Source organism: Lepidochelys olivacea, assembly GCF_965140295.1.
Source record: "Lepidochelys olivacea isolate rLepOli2 genome assembly, chromosome: 6".
NCBI lineage: Eukaryota > Metazoa > Chordata > Testudines > Cheloniidae > Lepidochelys > Lepidochelys olivacea.
Window position 1 is genome coordinate 12,016,923 of NC_140416.1, and position 18,371 is coordinate 12,035,293.

An 18,371-nucleotide genomic window follows, 5' to 3' on the forward strand; every position below is an offset into this window, starting at 1 on the left:
GGTTATAGTTGGATGCAAATGTAACATAGGGACAGATCCTCAGATGGCATAAATTGGTGGAGCACCACTGAAGTCAGAGGAGCTGCACAGATTTCCACCAGCTGACGGTCTGGCCTGCGGGGTTCTGAGCCTTCTGCCAAGAATCCTAGGGAAGCTGAGACATCAGTCCCACGTTTCCAGTCAACCAGCTATGAGGATGGTGGCAGTTGCAGGACAATGTGTGAACTTCCATCCTGTGCGTTTGGTGTTACTTATTCCCCAAAGAGGTTTAATTGAACGCCCCATGTCTGCATCCTACCAGTTCTAGCATCATCATCATTTTATGTTCATTGTCTGAGCACATGGTAAAGTGTTCCTGGTCATACTTTGTTCTCTGTCCCTGCACAGCATCCTCACCAACTTGGATACCATATTCTTTTGTTCTCTTCTCAGATATAGAAGCAAGAGAATTAAGCCAAAACGCAGGTTTGCCTCTATATATACTTCTAGCCATTAACAGGCCATTTCTCGTGTTTGACCACGTTGCATTAATGTCAGTGTTGATTCTTTTAGTTCTTGCTCTGTTTCTTCACTTGCAACATCTCGTAATGGAGGAGTTTAAATCTGCCTGGAGGAGGAGTATCCCGGGGCAAGAGTTTCAATCATTTATTTAAATTGGTTGCTTTGTGTTGCAAAGAGGATGGTGAAGGTAGCTCTCAGGTGGTCTTCGGTTGTAGCCCCATGCAGAGCGCATGGCAGCAATCTGTTCTGGAAGTGAACAAGGCGCTGAGGAGTGTAGCAAGGTCCCTTCTAAGAAATGGCTGCAGTTTTCCTGCCACAGACGAACCTGGGAATCCAGGAACAACCAAGAGGCCAGTAATACCTTTCAACTGCAAACTTCTGTGACAAAAGGTAGATGTGCCCCCTCGCTAGTGGGGACAGTTCCTAACCATATTATTTGGTCATTTCCCCCAGCCAGTGAGCAATGTCTCCATTTTATACAGTCTGTGCTGCCTAGGGGTCGCCTTCCTTCAAGCCCCTGTCACGGCCAAGTCCAGGGAATGCAGAGGCACCACTGTTTTCAAGTGTGATTATAAAGTGATGCCTGTCATTCACATAACTAACACTGTGTCTCTAAAAAGAAAAGGAGTACTTGTGGCACCTTAGAGACTAACCAATTTATTAGAGCATAAGCTTTCGTGAGCTAGCATCCTTGCATGTCTGTGCTCAGGAGGGATGTATGATGGGGTGGGGGAGATTCCCTTGATTAGCAGGGAGCTCTGTTTCCAGATTTTCCTTGCACCACCACCTCGATAACCTCCCCCACAAAGGCAGACTTGAGATATGGTTGTAGCTGGCAAGATCGTCCATGTAGGCAGCTGGTTTCTTGAGCCAGGGTCTAACAGCCGCTTGGTTAGAGTCTTTGGAAGGAGGGGAGTAATAACGCTTTGCGCTCAGCTCTGTAAGTTCACAAGCGGCCTCTGCTTGTGCCGGAGGACAGGGGTCATGCCAGAGTCTTCATGTGCACCTCCCATTGTGTGCACATAGGCACCTAGCACTGTACTGCCCAGTGTGACTTGCCCCAGACGTTCCATAAAACCCTCTACCCTGCGCTGAGACGAGGCATGTGAAACTTCAGATGGATGAGTTGGTTTTTGGGCAGGGGCAGAAGGGGAGGTGTTGACAGTAATGGGTAGCTGGTTTCTATGGCGCCAACCCCAAGTTTTCAAACACTTGAGTGATTTCCTCCCCCCCACCCCCCCCCAAAATCCTGAGATTGCCTTAAAATAATGAGATTTTAAAAATAAGTAAATATTGTGTTCTTTGTATTTACCCTTTTGGTGTTCGAGCCTTTGGAGTTCATATTTTCAAACTTTTCTCTGTAACCACAAGAACTAGAAACTTACCTTTTGTTTACAATGCAACTCACATCTTCACAGGACTCCAGGATCTGGGGCTTTAAGATGATCATCAAATATAACTTGACTTGCAGTTTCATAGAGTTGGCAACACTGCTTCAACTTCAAGCTGGAGTGTGTAGTGCCGCTCCTTAATATTCAAGTATTGTTACCTAATATCATATCCAAGATATAGTAATTCAGGGTAAGGATAGAGATGAACCCAACCAAAACGTTGTATCTGGGGCCCAAATCCAATTACGATTTATTTAATTCCTTGACCTTTCTTCCAGATGTTTACTATTTTCTGGCCCCAAAAAACGACCCTTGGGGCTAAAATTTCTCATGCCTTTTCTCAGCTCCCACGTGAATTTTATTTTTGCAGGGTGGAGTTGGGGTCTCCAGAGATTCATGTGTGAAAACAAATGGGTTTCAGCAGTTCATGTTAGAAACTTCCACCTTTCCTTGGGCCTTATTTCTTAATGTATTGCACTGGGAGACATTTGACTTAGGATCAGTCCAGCTGAATGTTTGAAGCCTAGGGACGCCATTCTTTCTAAAAGGGTAAGGGCCTGCTGCTGCAAATAATACTGTGAGTAGTCCCATTGACTTCAGTAAAAAGAAAAGGAGTACATGTGGCACCTTAGAGACTAACAAATTTATTTGAGCATAAGCTTTCGTGAGCTACAGCTCACTTCATCGGATGCATTCAGTGGAAAATACAGTGGGGAGATTTATATACATAGAGAACATGAAACAATGGGTGTTACCATACACACTGTAACCAGAGTGATCACTTAAGGTGAGCTATTACCAGCAGGAGAGTGAGGGTGTGAGGGGGAACCTTTTATAGTGATAATCAAGATGGGCAATTTCCAGCAGTTGACAAGAACGTCTGAAGAACAGGGGGGGAATAAACATAGGGAAATAGTTTTACTTTGTGTAATGACCGATCCACTCCCAGTCTCTATTCAAGCCTAAGTTAATTGTATCCAGTTTGCAAATTAATTCCAATGAATTGACTTCAGTGAGACTGCTTGCATCAGTATGTGGTGTATTGGGTAGTGAGTGTTTGCAGGTTAACGTGTAAGGCCTGGATCTTGCCAGGAGTTCCATGTGGACACAGGGTTTTCCTTGTGAGGAATTTGTTTCTGGATCGGGGCCTGTGGTGGGGACAGTTAGTTTGCATACACCCCCAGATGCCTCTCGTTAAACATTTATTTTGATGGCAACACAGTCAAATAAATCCAGATAGTGGCTTCATTTCAATATCTGATCCCACATATAGAAGTGGGGAGTAGGAGTGTGTATTTGAATCTCCCTTGTTTATTTAAATGTGAGGAACAAAGTCCTCTCTGTGTTTAAAAATGTATATTAGTGAATTAAATGCACACACACAAAAATATCTCGTTATTGTACCACTGAGGGTGAGATTTCCAACCCTCAAAAGGCAGGTTGGGCCAGTCTGTGTCTTTCTCCAGTCAGCCCCCACCTGTGGCTTCCCTCCCCAGTGGCTCAGAGAGGGTCACTCCCATGGCAAGCGTTGACTTCAGTGAGAATGAGAGTGCAGCCACAAAGTGCAGCCAAAGTGCAGCCAGCGTGCAGTCGAAAGCCCAGGCTGGGAGGGCTGTGTGGTTAGGAGAGGAGGCTGTTGAGGTGGGGGGGGGGGGGCAGTGACTGGAGGGCGTGGGTGTGGCACGGAGAGGGAGAGGTTGGAACTGTGGTTACAGGATGGCTCATGGCTCCAGGATAAAGGGGCAGTGAGCAGGATAAGCTGGGAGTGAGGGAGCAGGGAGTTGCTGGGCTTGCTGATACAGGAACTGAGGAAGGATTGTCCAGTGATTATGTTACTAGCCTTGGACTGGAGAGACCCAGGTTCAGTTCCCTGCTCTGCCCCAGATTCCCTGTGAGGCTGTAAGCAAGCCCCTTCGCCTCTCCACGCCTGAGTTCCCCAGCTGTAACCAGGCCCTCTCAGAGGTCCAGGGAGGCCCAGGCCACTTCCAGCTTTTGAGGCCTGTAGTGGGGCAGCTGCCCCACTCTAGTAGACAGGGGTTAAAAGCAGCCAAGCTATGCTGATTGGGGAAGCAACCACAGGTGTGGCCAGCTCAATTAGGGCCCAGCTGGGCCTGATAAGAGGGCTGGGGGCCAGGAGTTGTAGGAGTCTCACTCCAGCCCTGGAGGGGGAAGGGCTAGCTGCCTGGGAGCAAGGTACCTGAAGCGGAGCAGTGCTGGGGAAGGGCAAAGGGAACTGGGGAGCTCCAGCCTGGTAAACCCCCAGGCTGCAGGCCTTGATGAAGGCCTATGAAAAGGTACTGGGGCAGCCTGGGGAGAGGCAAAGGCAGTAGGTCCTAAACCCTTGCCAGTGATGAGTGGCCTTTACAGACTGCAGTCTGCCCCAGTGAGAGGGGGCTAGATGAGGACGGGCAGTAGCCACTGCGGCAAGGTGGGTTTAGAGGGTTGGGAGACCCAGAGTGTGGGGGGGTACTGCTGGGGCAGAACCCTGAGATAAAGTAGCACCGGGGTCCGGGAGGGACACAGGGACCTGAGGCAGGTGAGCCATCGGCCAGCAGAGGGCGCTCCGTACACTGGAAAAGAGCTAATTCCCAGACGACCAGCAGGAGATGCCACACCAGCGAGTCGTCACCTCGCTACAAGGCCCCTAGCCATAATAAAAAGAAAAAATGACGACACCTGGTCTAATTTTGTGCCATCAGAACTGATATATTTTTATTAATATTTATGAACATTTTTAACTCTTTAATATGACAAAATCTATCAGTTAGCAAAAAAATTATGTGCATAAAAACAAGTTGCAAAACTTAACAAGTGTCTCAATTTGAGGCCCCCTTTGAGCTTCAGGCCCAGGCCAAATGGCCCTCCTGGCCCTCCCTCCCGATTGGCCCTGGCTGTAACATGGAGATAACAGCATTTCCCTGCTCCTCGGGGGGCGGATTGATGCTAAATACCCGGAAGATTGTGAGGTGCTCAGATCATGCAGTGTTGGGGGCCAGAGAAGTATCTACGATAGGCAGGAGCTGGGCAGGGCTGGTGCAACGAGGGGACTAGTCTGGGCTTGCAGGGTGGTGCTGGGGGCACAGCAAGTGAGCTTTCCCCTGTCTTATTTCCTGTGCAGCTTCTGAGTGTGCTCACAAAATTGTCGGCTGCGGCTAGGCAGCAGGAGTACTGTGACCGCTGCTTATCCGGCTGTCCCAAAGCGTCTTGCTGTTACCTGACGCGCCCTCCTGCTGCTTGTCTCTTGTTTTATATTGTCAGCTCTTTGGGGAGGGGCTGTTCGTTGGCTCTGGATGTGCACAGCGCCACCTAGTACGATGGGGCTGTTACAACCCTCATGAGCTCTCCCATCTGGATGCTCCCCAGGCTGCTCTTAGCTTGCTGGGCCTGGGCAGAGTTCAGCCAGACTGTCTCTCAGGTTCTGGGCTTCTAGGCACATGCTGCAGGGGCAGACCCCTTGTCTGACACCCCTCTTGGCAGTGGGGGCCACGCGGTCTGATTGCATAGGCCCTGGAACTAGTGCTGCCTTATCCAAGCCTCCCCAGTAGCTGCTGCATACTCCCCAAGTTCTGCCGAAGCAGTGGACCCTCTGATTTCTTTGAGGGCTCCGTGGCAGTGTAAACAGGTAACACGCAGACTCTGCAAAGGAGTTTCTAAGCGCACATTCTGTTTGCATAGACAAGATAGATACAGATCTCTAGAAAAATAAAGCCTGCATGCAAATCCCTCCTTGCCACTCAGAGAACCCTATGGGTCTGGGACAGACTTTTCCAGGGTCCCTGGTCCTTCCTGTGTCCCTCTCCTCCCGCTCAGCCATCAGGTTCTAGTGCGTCTCCCTCTCTAAATATGGTGGTCTGTGAGGGAGCTGCCCTTTTGTAAAGCTGCAGTCCCCTTGGACGGGTGACCAGTCAAGTCCCTTGTCAGGTGAGCCATTGCTTGGTTACTAGCTCACCTGGAAGGACGGGATATCTGTGGGCTCATTGGCTGAGGTGTTTGCATTTCAATAGGTGATCCTCCGGATTAACAGCTCCTGATCTCTCTGCATTGTTTGCCCTGTGGTTTGCAATTCCAGGCCAAGATAGAGGCACAAAGACATCAGGGATGGATGGGTTCTTCTCACAACGGAAGTGGCATTTGTAGCGTGCTATAGAGACAGACAGACATAAGCTAAATCATCACAGGAGCCCCGATTCCTGATGCTACAGCAGTCCAGCTAAATACTAACTCTGCCCCATTGCACCTACATACCAAGGCGTTAGTGACTTGTGTGTTGGGAGATACTGGGAGCTTGAACTCTGAACATCCTGATTGTGTTGTTTGAACCTTAGCTGTAATGTGGTGTCAGCCTCCTATTACGCATTGACTAGATCAGATGTGAGCCCTTTGGGACCCTTGCTAACTGTGGGCGTGGGGCTTTCTGCTCATCCGGCTTCCTCAATCCTCCTTTCCAAATCACGGGGCCCAAAGCCCCACCATGCTGCTGAGTTTATAAAGGAAAAGTAGTTGGAACTCTCCTTACAAACTGGAAATCCCTAGCCATCCCCGTGGGACGCCTGGGCCTCCCAAGAAGCAGGAGATTGGAAGAGAAATCCAGTCCCAGAATTGCCTGCACAGTGACCCACACCAGAGTAGACTCATTTGGGAGAGGTGGGCTAGGGGCCCAAGTGTGTTGGGACTGAGGCAGGGGGCAGGCAGGTGGAGGTACAGTGGGGGATGCTGGAGCGGGGTACCTGTGGTGGGGGTACTCACTGGAGGTGGGGAGGCAGTGTCATTCCCTGTCACAGTGACAGGGCGGCTGGCACAAGCCCAGGACCCACTGCTAGCTGTCACTCAGCACCTCCCTGCGGGACCCCCACCCTGTAGCTGGGAGCTGGGACCTGGGTCGGCGGGATCCAGCCACTGTGGCTTATAGGGGAATGGACCAATCAGCTGCCAATTCACAGGAGGCTCTTTCTGAGCTGCAGCGTGGTCTGCTCTGCAAAACCCTGGATATTGCCTGTTGTTTTTCAAATTGTCCCTCCCCAGACATAGGGTGGAGGCTCGAAAAAGAGGCTGTGTCCAGGGAACCCCAGCCGTTTAGTAACCTGAGCTTGGGGAAGCGGAGGGAGTTTGCGGGAACATGATCTGATCTGCCGTGGGTGGGTTGGGACTCCCCTGGGACTCGGAGAGGGGAGGGCGGTTGAGTGGGATGGGCGGGGTGGACTCGGGACAGATTGTGTTTGGCTTTGTATGTCGTTCTAATAAATCCATTATATTTTCTTTGAAGATCCTCACCTCCTCCGGACCATGACCCCCGAGAACATGTGCCACATGACCCCACCTTCCCGGCTGGAGCACCCTCCCCCGCCTCCCCACCTTCAGGGTCCCCCACCACCTCCGCCGCATCCACACCAGCAGCAGCACAACCCCCACTATCCCAGCATGCAGCGGGACATGTTCATGAAGCCTGAGCCGCTGATGCCGCCGTACGTCATCGGGCAGGGCATGTCCCCAGGTGATCTCCACCACGCCCAGCAGTCGCAGATGCTTCACCAGCTCCTGCAGCAGCACGGAGCAGAGTAAGAGCACCGGGGAGGGACTGCGAGGACCGAGGGGGATGTTTGGATCCCGGACGTCCTCGCTGCTGTAGGGCTGTTTCCGAGCGATGAGTGTGCGCGGAGAGTGAGGATGGTGAAGAAGGGTGCACTAGTGGGGCGCATTGGGCGCGGGGGATTTTCTGTGCTGAGGGATAACACAGCTAGTAGGTAAACCCCCTGGTGAAGAGCCAGACTAGGGTGAGGAGGGGCGTCGTAGCAGGCTGGAGAGTGTGATCGTGGGGATTTGAGGACATGGGGCAGAGGTTACGATACCATGGCCTGGAGGGCAGAGTGGTGAAGCACAGTGGGGGGTGGTGCGAGGGAGATAGTGGGGGTGGGGAATGGAGGGTGTATGGCAGAACATGCAGTAAGGGAGTGGGATGGGGAATGGAGGAGGTGTAGGGGTGGGGCATGGCGGTAAGGGGGCAGTGGTGTGGGGAATGGAGGAGGTGCAGGGGTGGGGCATAGCAGGGGGGAGGGGCAATAATGACACGGAAAAGTAATGGGTCTCCCTTTACTGAGAGCACAAAGCCTTTAATTTATAAACGTTTGAACCAGATGTTTGCCCTCACTTGAGCCCCTGCCCCTATCCTGCTCCTGCTGCTGGGGCCCATCAGCCCCCCGCTTGCCTTTTCCTTGGTGGAGGTTGACAGCTGCCCTGCTTTCCTGCTCGCTGCCTCGCAGCTCAGGGTTTGCTGTCCCGGTTGATCTCTGCAGCCTCCCAGTTCACCCAGCCAAGAAGCGGAAACACTCAGAGTCACCCCCCAACACACTCAACGCACAGATGCTCAACGGGATGATAAAGCAGGAGCCAGGTATGGGGTCTGTGCCACTCAACCCTGACAGAGTCCAAACGCCTCCCTGGCACCAGCAGGGGGCACTCTCACCAGGTATGTGCTCTTCGTCCCACCCCTCCCCCAACATTACCAAACACCTCCCTGGCACCAGCAGGGGGAGCTCTCCCCAGGTGGGGTGCACGGGAGAGGAGCCTGCAGGACAGAGTGAGAATGGAAGTGTCCCCCCAGATAAGCAAATGAGAGAGTTGTTCCCGGAGCTGAAAGTGCAGAGGGTGGATGCTCTCCCTTTGGCCCTGGGTTGGGGCACAGATAGCGCAGTCAGGACATGGGCCCCCCGGGTGAGCGAGTGCAGAGTGGAAGTATCTCCCTTGCACCAGCATGGGGAGCTCTTGCCTGGTCAGGGACCTCATAGAAATGATTTCAGTAAATATTTCCCCATGGCTGCAGGGCTGATTCAAGACAACGACAGCTTAAACGGCTCCTACCTGGATCCCAACTACCAGTCTATAAAGTGGCAGCCGCATCAGCAGAACAAGTGGGTGACTCTCTACGATGCCAACTACAAGGAGCTGTGAGTAACTGACTGGTCTCCCAGAGATACAGCCACACTCATGTCTACCCCACCAGCCCTTTGTCCTCCCTTACCCTGGGAGTCACAGGGGGGTTGGGGGGCAGCGTTGTGCTGGAATCCCTGGGATCCTGCATCGGTCTCCATTGTAACCTGCCCAGGGGAAAGTTAATTCTCTGCGAGCGCGAAATGCCGGCTGACCCCAGGAACAGAGCTGTGTGTGAGCGGCTGATTGCACCATCCGAGGCAGTTCTGGCTATTGCCGTCGCCTTACGTTACTCAGAGCACAGCCCAGCCCCGCTTAGCAGGAGCCTGTGATACCAAACCCAGCCTGTCTAAGGGTCTCTTTGGATCAGAGGGGCCTCTGCCCCCAGCTTCAGGCTCATCCACCGCCCTGAATTTTTAAAATGAACATTAACTCTCCTCTAAAGGCGTGAGACGTGGCTCATCAAAAGAGACCTTGGTCAGGAGTGTGGAGAAGTGGGCTGCTGGCTCCTGCTGCCCACAGGCTTGGCGAGAGCTGGGAAGTAGCCACAGCGGGAAGGGAAACATGCAGAGGGAGTGGGGGGATAGAAAGACAGAGGGTAAGTCTGCACTGGAGGTGGAATTCGCAGCTCAGGCAGACGTACCCAGGCCAGCTCTGATCCAGCTGGCACACTACGAACAGCAGCGTAGCTGCAGCGGTTTGAGTGGCAGGAGGGACTAGCTGCCCGAGTAAGCACCTCGCTTTCAGACAGGCTCGTGGCTAACTCCTTGCGCAGCCGAGGCTACACTACGACGTTCAGTGCGCCCGCTGGATCAGAGTTAGCATGGGTAGGTCTGCCTGAGCCGGAAACTACACCTTTGGCTCCAGCTCCCACGTACCCAGACAGAGCCAGACGGGGGCAGGAGGAAGAGGAAGAGAGTTGCAGGGAGGGGAAGGCCAAGAGGCTGCAAGAGAGGGCGGAGATGGAGGGAAAGGCCAAGGGGCTGAGGTGGAGTTGAGGGGTGCAGAGAAATGCTGCAAGGGGGGAGGGAAAGGCTGGGAGGCTGAAGTGGAGGGAAGGGCGGGGTGCAGGGAACAAGTGCGCGCAGCTCACAGGGCAAGGAAGATGAATGTTCAGGAAGAAATTGCTGCAAATCCTCCCCGCATTCCGGAAAGGTGACTGAACACTGGCAAGCAGCAGTCTGGATTCCAGGAGCGGCTAGTCCTGTAAACACCCCGTACTCCTCCTCAGGTCCCACCCAGCCAGTCTCTGTTTGGGGCCCTATTTTGGGGCTCGGGGGAGGGGCTTTGTTGTGCAGGATACCAGCTAAAATGAGAGAATGATCAGGCTTCGTCAGAACGACGTGCAGAGAAAAGGCCAAGGACTCCTGGCAGGGCTGGCTCCGGGAGCAGGGAAGGGCGTGTGACCTAGGGAGGCTGCCTCAGATGCCAGAGTGTGTGGCCAGCTGGTTCCAAGTTCCCACCGGGTGTGTAGCAACACTGCCTACCGCTGAGATTCTCAGTGAATTAAACCCGATATTACAGCTGGGGAAAGTGAGGCACAGAGACATGACGGGACTTGCCCCAGTCACAGGATGAGCTTTTGGCAGATCTGGGAACAGAATCCAGCTGGGCTGACTCTCAGGCCTTTGCCTTAGGGGGAAGACCGTCCTTCCTCTCATGCAGAATTAACCTCCCTCTGGAAGGACAAAGCTGTTTGGGCCAGTGCCATGTGGGCAGCCAGAGGGGGTCACAGAAAGGGAGCAGGCCCAGCTGGCCTTTCCTTTCCAGGCCTCAAGGAGTGAAGGGAGAGCTGATCCTTAGGAGGCAGACCTAAGTTGTCTCTCACAGCTCAGCCATTTGGGAAAGCCCCGGCCGGGAGCCCACTGCAGCAGTGCTAGAATGAGAAGGCGGCTTTGACCTCTGCAAAGCTCTTGGAGCTTCTTGTGTACCAGCTCCAGAACTAGATGTCGGGGGAAGATGAGGTGCTTTGTTCCAAACTGGAGGAGAATTGCAGCAGAGAGGTGGGTTCTCCACAGGGTTACTCCAAGCCAGGTGACCACGTGTGTGACTGGTTCTGTACTAGGTGTTTCGTTCTCCAGAAGAAGCCAGAGGGTTTTTAGCTCCAGTCTCAGCCCTAGGGAGCTGAATTGTGGGATCAGAGTCTCATCCTTTTCTTACTCTTGCCCTTCACATGGGTCCAGCAGGTGAGAGTGGGGAGCGAGTGCGGACCCACAGGAAATTGCTCAGGTTCCCAGACCCAAGCTGCATTTCTCACCAGCCCCTGGGCAGGGCCGTCCTTACCTGTAAGCAAAGCACGCAGCTGCGCAGGGCACCAGGAAATTTTGGTGCCCCACAACTCCTGCTCCGGCTCTGCCCCGGCCCCACCTCTTCCCCAACCTAGCTCGGCCCCCACTCCCCTGAGCTCTGCAGCAGGGCTGGGCCTGCACTCACCGGCATCGGGAAGTGCAGCGACCCGGCCCCAGCCGCACCGCCAGTGAGTGCTGGGGGGTGGTTCCCGCCTGGCCTCCTCCGCAGAGGCCTGGGGCCCCACACCACCACCATCCCTCATGTCAGACACTGGCTTTGGGGAGTTCATAACCTTTCAGCTTCACTCAGCATTAGGAGAAATCACCTCTTCTCCAATCCTGAGCTTCTGAAACCTGCGTTAATCTACTTTTCATCAGTGGAGGCCTTTTGGCTAAAATAATCCATTTGACCCTAGACGACCTATTCCCAGGAGTTTGCCCTCTGACCTTCCCACTCTCACTGGAAAGAATTAGTGTGGCTTTGGCTGTGGCCTGAGTTTTGATTGGTTGAAATGAGGCAGGTTGCAAGTCAATGAATAATCTTCATTCTCACTCTCAGTAGTGGAGCCTGGCACCTAAGGTCGTTTATCCCCCAATGCCAGATTGGCACCAAACATCCATCAAGGATGGAACCATCCAGGGGACACGTTTAAAACCCAAGAAATGTATGTTAATTATCCCCATGGCCCAGGGTGCTGGAATTTTGTAGGCCAGTGCTTCATGGGGTATAATTCTGCATACCAGTGCCACCAAAGGCAGTGAGTTGAAACTTGGGGGAGATAGTTTCCAAGGGGATACAACACCCATCTGGCAGGAGGCCAGAGATGGTGTTTTTGCTGTTACAGGATGGATTTTTTAACAGTGAGGGTAAATAATTACTGGAGCAATTTACCAAGGGAGGTGGTGGATTCTCCATGCTTTAAATCAGGATTGGATGTGTCCTGCTAACAGAGCTCAACCAGGAGTTAGGGGCTTGACCCAGGGCTCGGACTAGAAGATCAGAATGGTCCCATCTGGCTTCAAAAGCTCTGAAATGGAATTTCCACATTAGACCCTGGATGTTTGCAGAGGCTTGTTGCCCACGGAGATGACATCACTCACAGCCAATCAGAAAGCTCTGTCTGTTTGGTGCTATGGGGAATTGAAGTATGGGGAATCATGTTCATCTGGGCAGTATGTTCTGGGAGGCGGAGGAGGGGGGACCCTCTGAGGGGTTTTTTCTCTGTGCGTGTGCATGTGTGTTGGGCAGCCATCAGCCCGAATGGACGTTAACCAGAACACATTTGGGAGGCTACTGTTTGTTTTGTGAACTCCGCCCCCCCCCTCCTCCTCACTCGCTGTATCCCTCTTGGCTGCAGCTGGCGCATGGTTCTCCCCTGGTACAGCAGTGGCACATGCAGACCACCGCCCCTCCAGCAGGGCCCTGGTACGCTACGGAGGCAGTGAGGTTGAGGCCCAGGGGGATGAGCGGAGGAGACTATGCAGTTTCTGAAGGTGCCGCGATAGTGTAGGGCGGGAGTGAGTGAATTGGGTTTCTGTGTGTGTCAGGGTGAGAGCGGTTGTTAGGGGAGGGAGGGTCTGTGTGTGTATATGCATGCACACGGTTGGTACAGGGACCAGGGCTTGAGGAGCCCAGACTGCATGCGCTCAGAGACCCATTCACGAGGGACCAAGGGGAAAGACAGACAGACCTGGATCAAATGACAGAGCTTGAGGAAGAGGAGAGACCTAACCTGGAGGGCAGATAATCCCACTTCTGCCTGCTGCAGGGTTTTTACACCTTCCTCCGAAGTATCTAATGCCTGCTACTGTCAGAGATGGGCCAGGTCTTGGGTCTGATCCATGATAGGCAATTCGTACGTTGCTGAGAGAGAGGAACCCGCGAGAGCAGATGAAGGAGTTTAGTGGGAAGAAGTGGAAAGCAAAAATGAAGCTCTGAAGCTGTGAGGAAGGGGCAAGAGCGAGAGAGGGAAATTCCTCTCATTCTTTCTGGCTAAGGTAGCGCTCTCCACTTCCAGCATCTGCTTTTTGTTCAGGTCACATCTCAGGCGGCCCAGGGTCCCTCTGCCACTCCAAGGAAGAAATAAATGGTTACTCATGGAGCTGTCCCGGCTTCACTCACCAGAGCCTGAATCACCAGGAAGACGTCATTCAACGTTAACCCATTTGCCACTGGGGAGTCCAAAAAACACAGCCCAGGGGGGTGGTGTGTTTCTGCTGGCGGAATGGTGGGAGACCAGTGAGGGGATGTGGCTTGTGGGGGAAGCAGGAGCAGTGGGAGCAGGAACTGGCTGGCGAATGAACTTTGGGATGACATGGGGCTGGGCGATGCTTCTAAAAGAGGGACCCAACTTACTGTTTCTGTTGATGCTTTATGTTGTTGTTGCTCTGATCCAGTTTGTGTCACTGTAGTTTTAATTAAGAGTCTTGATTGGCTGATGGGAAACCTGGCAGTTACAAACCATTCGGGAAGCAGTCATGAATCTGTAGATCACAGGTCGGGAGCTGAGGGCTGCACTTGCTCCTTGCCAGAAGTCCTGAGGCTGCGCTTACTCGGCACTAAATGAAGTAGATGGCAGTGACCCTCATCAGAAGGCCGTGTGGTCCGCAAGGCCCTGTGACTGTGTCAAGAGCATAGGACTGGGAGTCGGGACACTTGGCGTCCAACCCCAACCCTGTTACTCTGTGACCTTAGGTCAGTCACCCATCCTCTATACCTCACTTCCCCACCTGTAAAATGGGGGTAATGATACTGGTAATCATAAAATAAATGAAAACTATTACCCTTCTCATCAGGGTGGAAGTGCAGCCCATACAGCCGATGATATGAAAGCGTGAGTGAAAGATCCTTTCATTAAAGCTTGAATAAGTTGCATCCTCGCACGTCTTCTGTCACCTGTGCATGATCCAGGTGCTTTTGCCAGTATGGAAATGCCCAGCGGGCAGTGTGGCTGGGCTGCCCAGATCAGGACGGGGCACTGCATACTGGGACTGTAGCCTTTGTGGGCCATGTTGCAGTGTTAAGGATGAAAATGGTCATGCTGAAGAATTTCCTGGACCACATTTCACCCACTGGCTGCTGTTCAGCTATTGTTCAAGTGAAAATACCCCATCTTCTAGGGAACCCACACATCTTGCCCTCGATTAGTTGGGTCTCTTGTGCGTGCTTCGGGGAATGAATTGCCTTTTGACCCCAGAAGAGAGGGGCTTCTTTTAGGCCAGGCTGGTAGTTGTGGCACTGAATTGACTAGGCCTGAGGGAAGACGCCTGTGTAAAAGGGAGTGACCCTCTCCTGCCTTTACTTCTGCCTACGAAGTCTGTCCAGTCTAATAGTCTGGTGGAGCCGTAAGTCTTTCTGTCAGTGGCTGTCCTGCCCTCCCAGTCACTCTTCTCCGACACTCAGACCTTTTGAAGCTCTGTTGTTCATTCATTCTAAAAATTAACACCTGGGAGGAGAGGAAGGTGGCATGGTTTTTTCTTTCGTGGAAGGATGCACTGTACTTTTTAATGCCTAGTGTGAAAAATGAGTCCTGGCACCTGTAATTATGTGCAGATGCTCCCTGTGATTTGAAAATTGAGGAGAGGGGGGAAAAGATTGGATTTTGGTCTCCCAGTTGAAATGCTGAGTGAGTGACTGACTTGAGGGTGTTTCCTTTCCCACCTGTGCCAGGCAGGCAGTGCCCCGCAGAGGGGCCCTAGCCCAGAGTGCAGGCCAGGGATCTTGGGAGGTGGGAGAAAGGGGGACTTGGTGCGAAGGCCACATATTTTTGCCGTTCCCATGGTAACCAGCCCATTAGGGAGATACAGATTAAACCTCCCCAGCTGGTGCGTGTTTCTTCTCTGTAGCCCAAGTTTCCCCGCCCAGCCAGGACGTGCCATGGTGGGAGCTGTTAGCAGTGGCAGCAGGTGGTTCTGATTTCCCCAGGAATCCGGCTGCTCAAGGCGGGTACAGCCTGGCAGCAAGGCCGGGATGGGTCACTTGGAGAACGGAACCCCATGAGGGGTCTCATCAGTCTCTCTGAAAGATCCTGTTCAGGAGAGAAACCCCCAGAGAATGTCCAGTGCCCCCCCACACCTCCATCCCTGCATGGCTTCCTAGGTCAGCCTGATCCACCAGCACTGCCCCCTGTCCCGAGGAGCAGAATTCAGAAGTCAGATCCCAGACGTTAAGCAGGGCTGGACCTTGGGGGTGAGTGGATGGAAGACCTCCAAGGACAAGGCAGGGGCAGCAGGATGTGCTCACTCTAAATCTGTACGAAGTCAGGGCTCCAATGCGTGGCTCAAGGAGGGGCAGTGTGATTGGACGTGATGCCTCTCTGTTGCCTGGTGGTCATGAAAGATTCTGTGGCACCTTGTGTAAGAGCTGGGAGTGACCCTGGCGGCCTGAGTGAATTCCAAGTCAAATAACTATATTCCCTTTCGATCCGGAAACATTCTGCCAGCCTAAAATCCCCCCTGCAGCTTCCAGTGGCTATGGGATTCTCTTACGCTCTTTTCCCTAACCGGCTGCATAGAGCAGCTGTGCACAGTTAAACAGCTGCTTGTGTTTGAACCCAGAACTAGCCATGGCGCAGTCCTGTCAAGCACATTGGGATCCTTGGATAAATTACACTGTACACCAGAAGTTCGCACAAAGGGGTCTTTGGGTCACTGGTGACCCATGAAGCAGAGAGCCTGCTGGTGATCTGCACAGAGGTGGGCTAGTCACATGATGCTGGCTCCTCCTCCCAGTTTCCAGCTACTGAACTGCATTAAAAGACAACTAAAAATACATACAGTGCTTCCCTATTGTTACTTTCCCACATTAGCCATTCTTGTAGTTGCCACGGGGATGTTATTTGGTTGTAAACACGAGGAGAGCTGGTCTGTGTGATCATTAATGAGATGAGAAGTGTCTATGAAACACTCTGTCTGTTTATGCTGCTCCCCTGCTATAAATTATCAGACCATGCAGAGATATCAGTGGGTTGTTTGTCCTTCAGTCTAATGCCTGCTGCCTTTTCCCCCTACCTTGGTGCACAGCCCCCCACCTACGTACCGGGTGGATGCGGACAAAGGGTTCAACTTCTCCGTGGGCGATGATGCCTTTGTGTGCCAGAAGAAGAATCACTTCCAGGTCACGGTCTACATCGGCATGATCGGAGATCCCAAGTACGTGAAGACCCCTGAGGGCCTGAAGCCCCTCGACTGCTTCTACCTGAAGCTGCATGGAGTGAAGGCAAGTTCTGGGGGAAGGGGGAGAACCCTGCAAGAGCTGAAGGCCATTTCAGGGTGCGTGTGCGAGCATGTGTGTCAGTGTCCATAGGCCCACAGGCAGTGTTGTTACCGTGTGTATGATCTTGTCAGTCTCTGGGTGGGAATGATGAGCATTATATCACTGTGTACTGTTTGTGGGTGAGTGGGTCAGTGAGTGGAGCCTGCGTAGGGGAGCCAATGCGTGTGATACAAGCATATGTGATCCGGCCTGCATGTGTGGAAATCACAAGTTTTGTGTGACCAGGACGTTACCTAAAGGAAGGATAGGAGCCTTGTGCCATAGCCCCATCTGCTGGGTGAAGTCTAGTCACGAGAGAACAGGCAGTAAAGAGGGTTCCCCTGGGCAATCTGGCTGGGCTCTGTATGTACATCAGTGCCTGTACATTTGAGTCTGTGTGTGAGGAGCAAGGAAGAGGCTGTCTGGCCCTGCTGGTGCAGAGAACTCCTGCCCTCTCTTACAGCTGGAGAAGGGGTGGGGGAGGTACAGGCAATGGTAAGGGGACAAAGTAAACCTGGTCTTTTCTGAGCAGTGGTTATGGTGCCAGTGAGGCAAATTCCCAGGGGGTAATTATGGGTGCCCAGACACTGGGGAGATTGGCGCTGTTGATGTACTTTGGGTAAGTGGCTGGATAGATTGTCCTTGGGACAATGGTGATGAGGGAAAAGGGGCTGAGAGAGGGGAAAGCCATGCCGTTCCACTCTCTGTAATGTTCCTGGATCTTTCCCTTCAGTTAGAGGCCTTGAACCAGTCGATCAACATAGAGCAGTCGCAGTCTGACCGCAGCAAACGGCCCTTCAACCCTGTCACGTGAGTACTGTCCAGGGCGTGGCGGCCTGAAGGTGGGGAGCCTGTCACAGGAGAGCCACCCAAGGAGGGGGAGATTGAGGGACCCTGGGATGAGGACCCCTAAGGGTAGGAAGGCAGAGTGGAGCGAGGGGGTACTAGAGGGTGCTGGCATGGAGGGCTCAGGCGGGGAGTGTATTTAAAGTATTCTCGCTCTCTGTCTCCTTCACTTCCCAAAACAATGACTCCTCTCCGCTCCACGCCCAGAGCTCACTGACCTGTGGTGGGTCCCCCTGGCCCCCAGAGCCTGATCTGAGGCATTTTGGCAACACCCCTTGAAGTGAGGAAGAGGTGGGAGTTCCCTAGATGATTGCAGCTGGGGGCTGATCTTCCCACGTGAGGGGAAATGGCCGTTCTCCGTGCGGCCTCCTTTCCAGCTCTGTGTCCTCAGTGGCTCCGCTGCTTCCCCCTCCAGGGTCAACCTGCCTCCGGAGCAGGTCACGAAGGTCACTGTGGGGCGGCTGCATTTCAGCGAGACCACGGCTAATAACATGAGGAAGAAGGGCAAGCCCAACCCTGACCAGAGGTACGGAGCAGCATGGTTCCCTCCGAGCCTGTGACGGGGGCTTGGCGGGACTGCGAACGTGGGACTCGGGGAGGCTGAACTGGGGAGCAGAGTGCTGCAGAGCTGCCCCTGGCGGCTGGGAGCACGGCTGCTTCGTGCAGGCCACCTTGACGGGCAGAACGGAAAGGGGGTGTGGGGATGGGTGCTGAGGAGCTGTCCTGCCAGGCACTGAATGCGCTGGCTGAAGTGTTCGCAGGGAGAGCCCCTGGACAAGCAGCCATGACTGTCTGAAAGCTGGGCCCTGGGCTCCAGCAGCGCCGTGGCCCCTGGCGCTGTGCTGAGGAGCTGGCTCGATATCGACCAAGAGGGAAGAGCATACCCTACTCAGTCACTAGCACCAGTCACCGTGGTTACCTGGGTTTCTTTTGCAACCTCCGGTCCAAATACTGAGCTGAGCCCAGCCCTGCTGAGCTTGTGAGCAGTGATAGGACCGCAGCCTGGGCAGGCTGCAGGCCTTGGAGGAGACCGGGCAGTCGATGAAGACTTGTAGACACGGCTACAGTAGAAGAGTGCTGCCATGGGGGCAGCAGATGTTTGGAGACCTGAGTGCTAACTGGATCAGACAGTGCCCGTGAGAGGCATGTCCCTGTCTGGGGGAAGTG

At 53.4% G+C, this 18,371-nt stretch overlaps 1 protein-coding gene across 1 annotated transcript in view; it reads left to right on the plus strand.

Moving 5' to 3' along the window:
• Positions 1-18,371, plus strand: part of MYRF (myelin regulatory factor) — a 106,854-nt gene that overhangs the window by 56,707 nt on the left and 31,776 nt on the right. The window contains exons 5-10 of the mRNA XM_084632218.1: positions 7,156-7,447; positions 8,183-8,355; positions 8,710-8,833; positions 16,127-16,322; positions 17,092-17,168; positions 17,620-17,730. Coding sequence (XP_084488344.1) covers positions 7,156-7,447; positions 8,183-8,355; positions 8,710-8,833; positions 16,127-16,322; positions 17,092-17,168; positions 17,620-17,730 — 973 coding nt within the window. The remainder of the gene's footprint in view (positions 1-7,155; positions 7,448-8,182; positions 8,356-8,709; positions 8,834-16,126; positions 16,323-17,091; positions 17,169-17,619; positions 17,731-18,371) is intronic.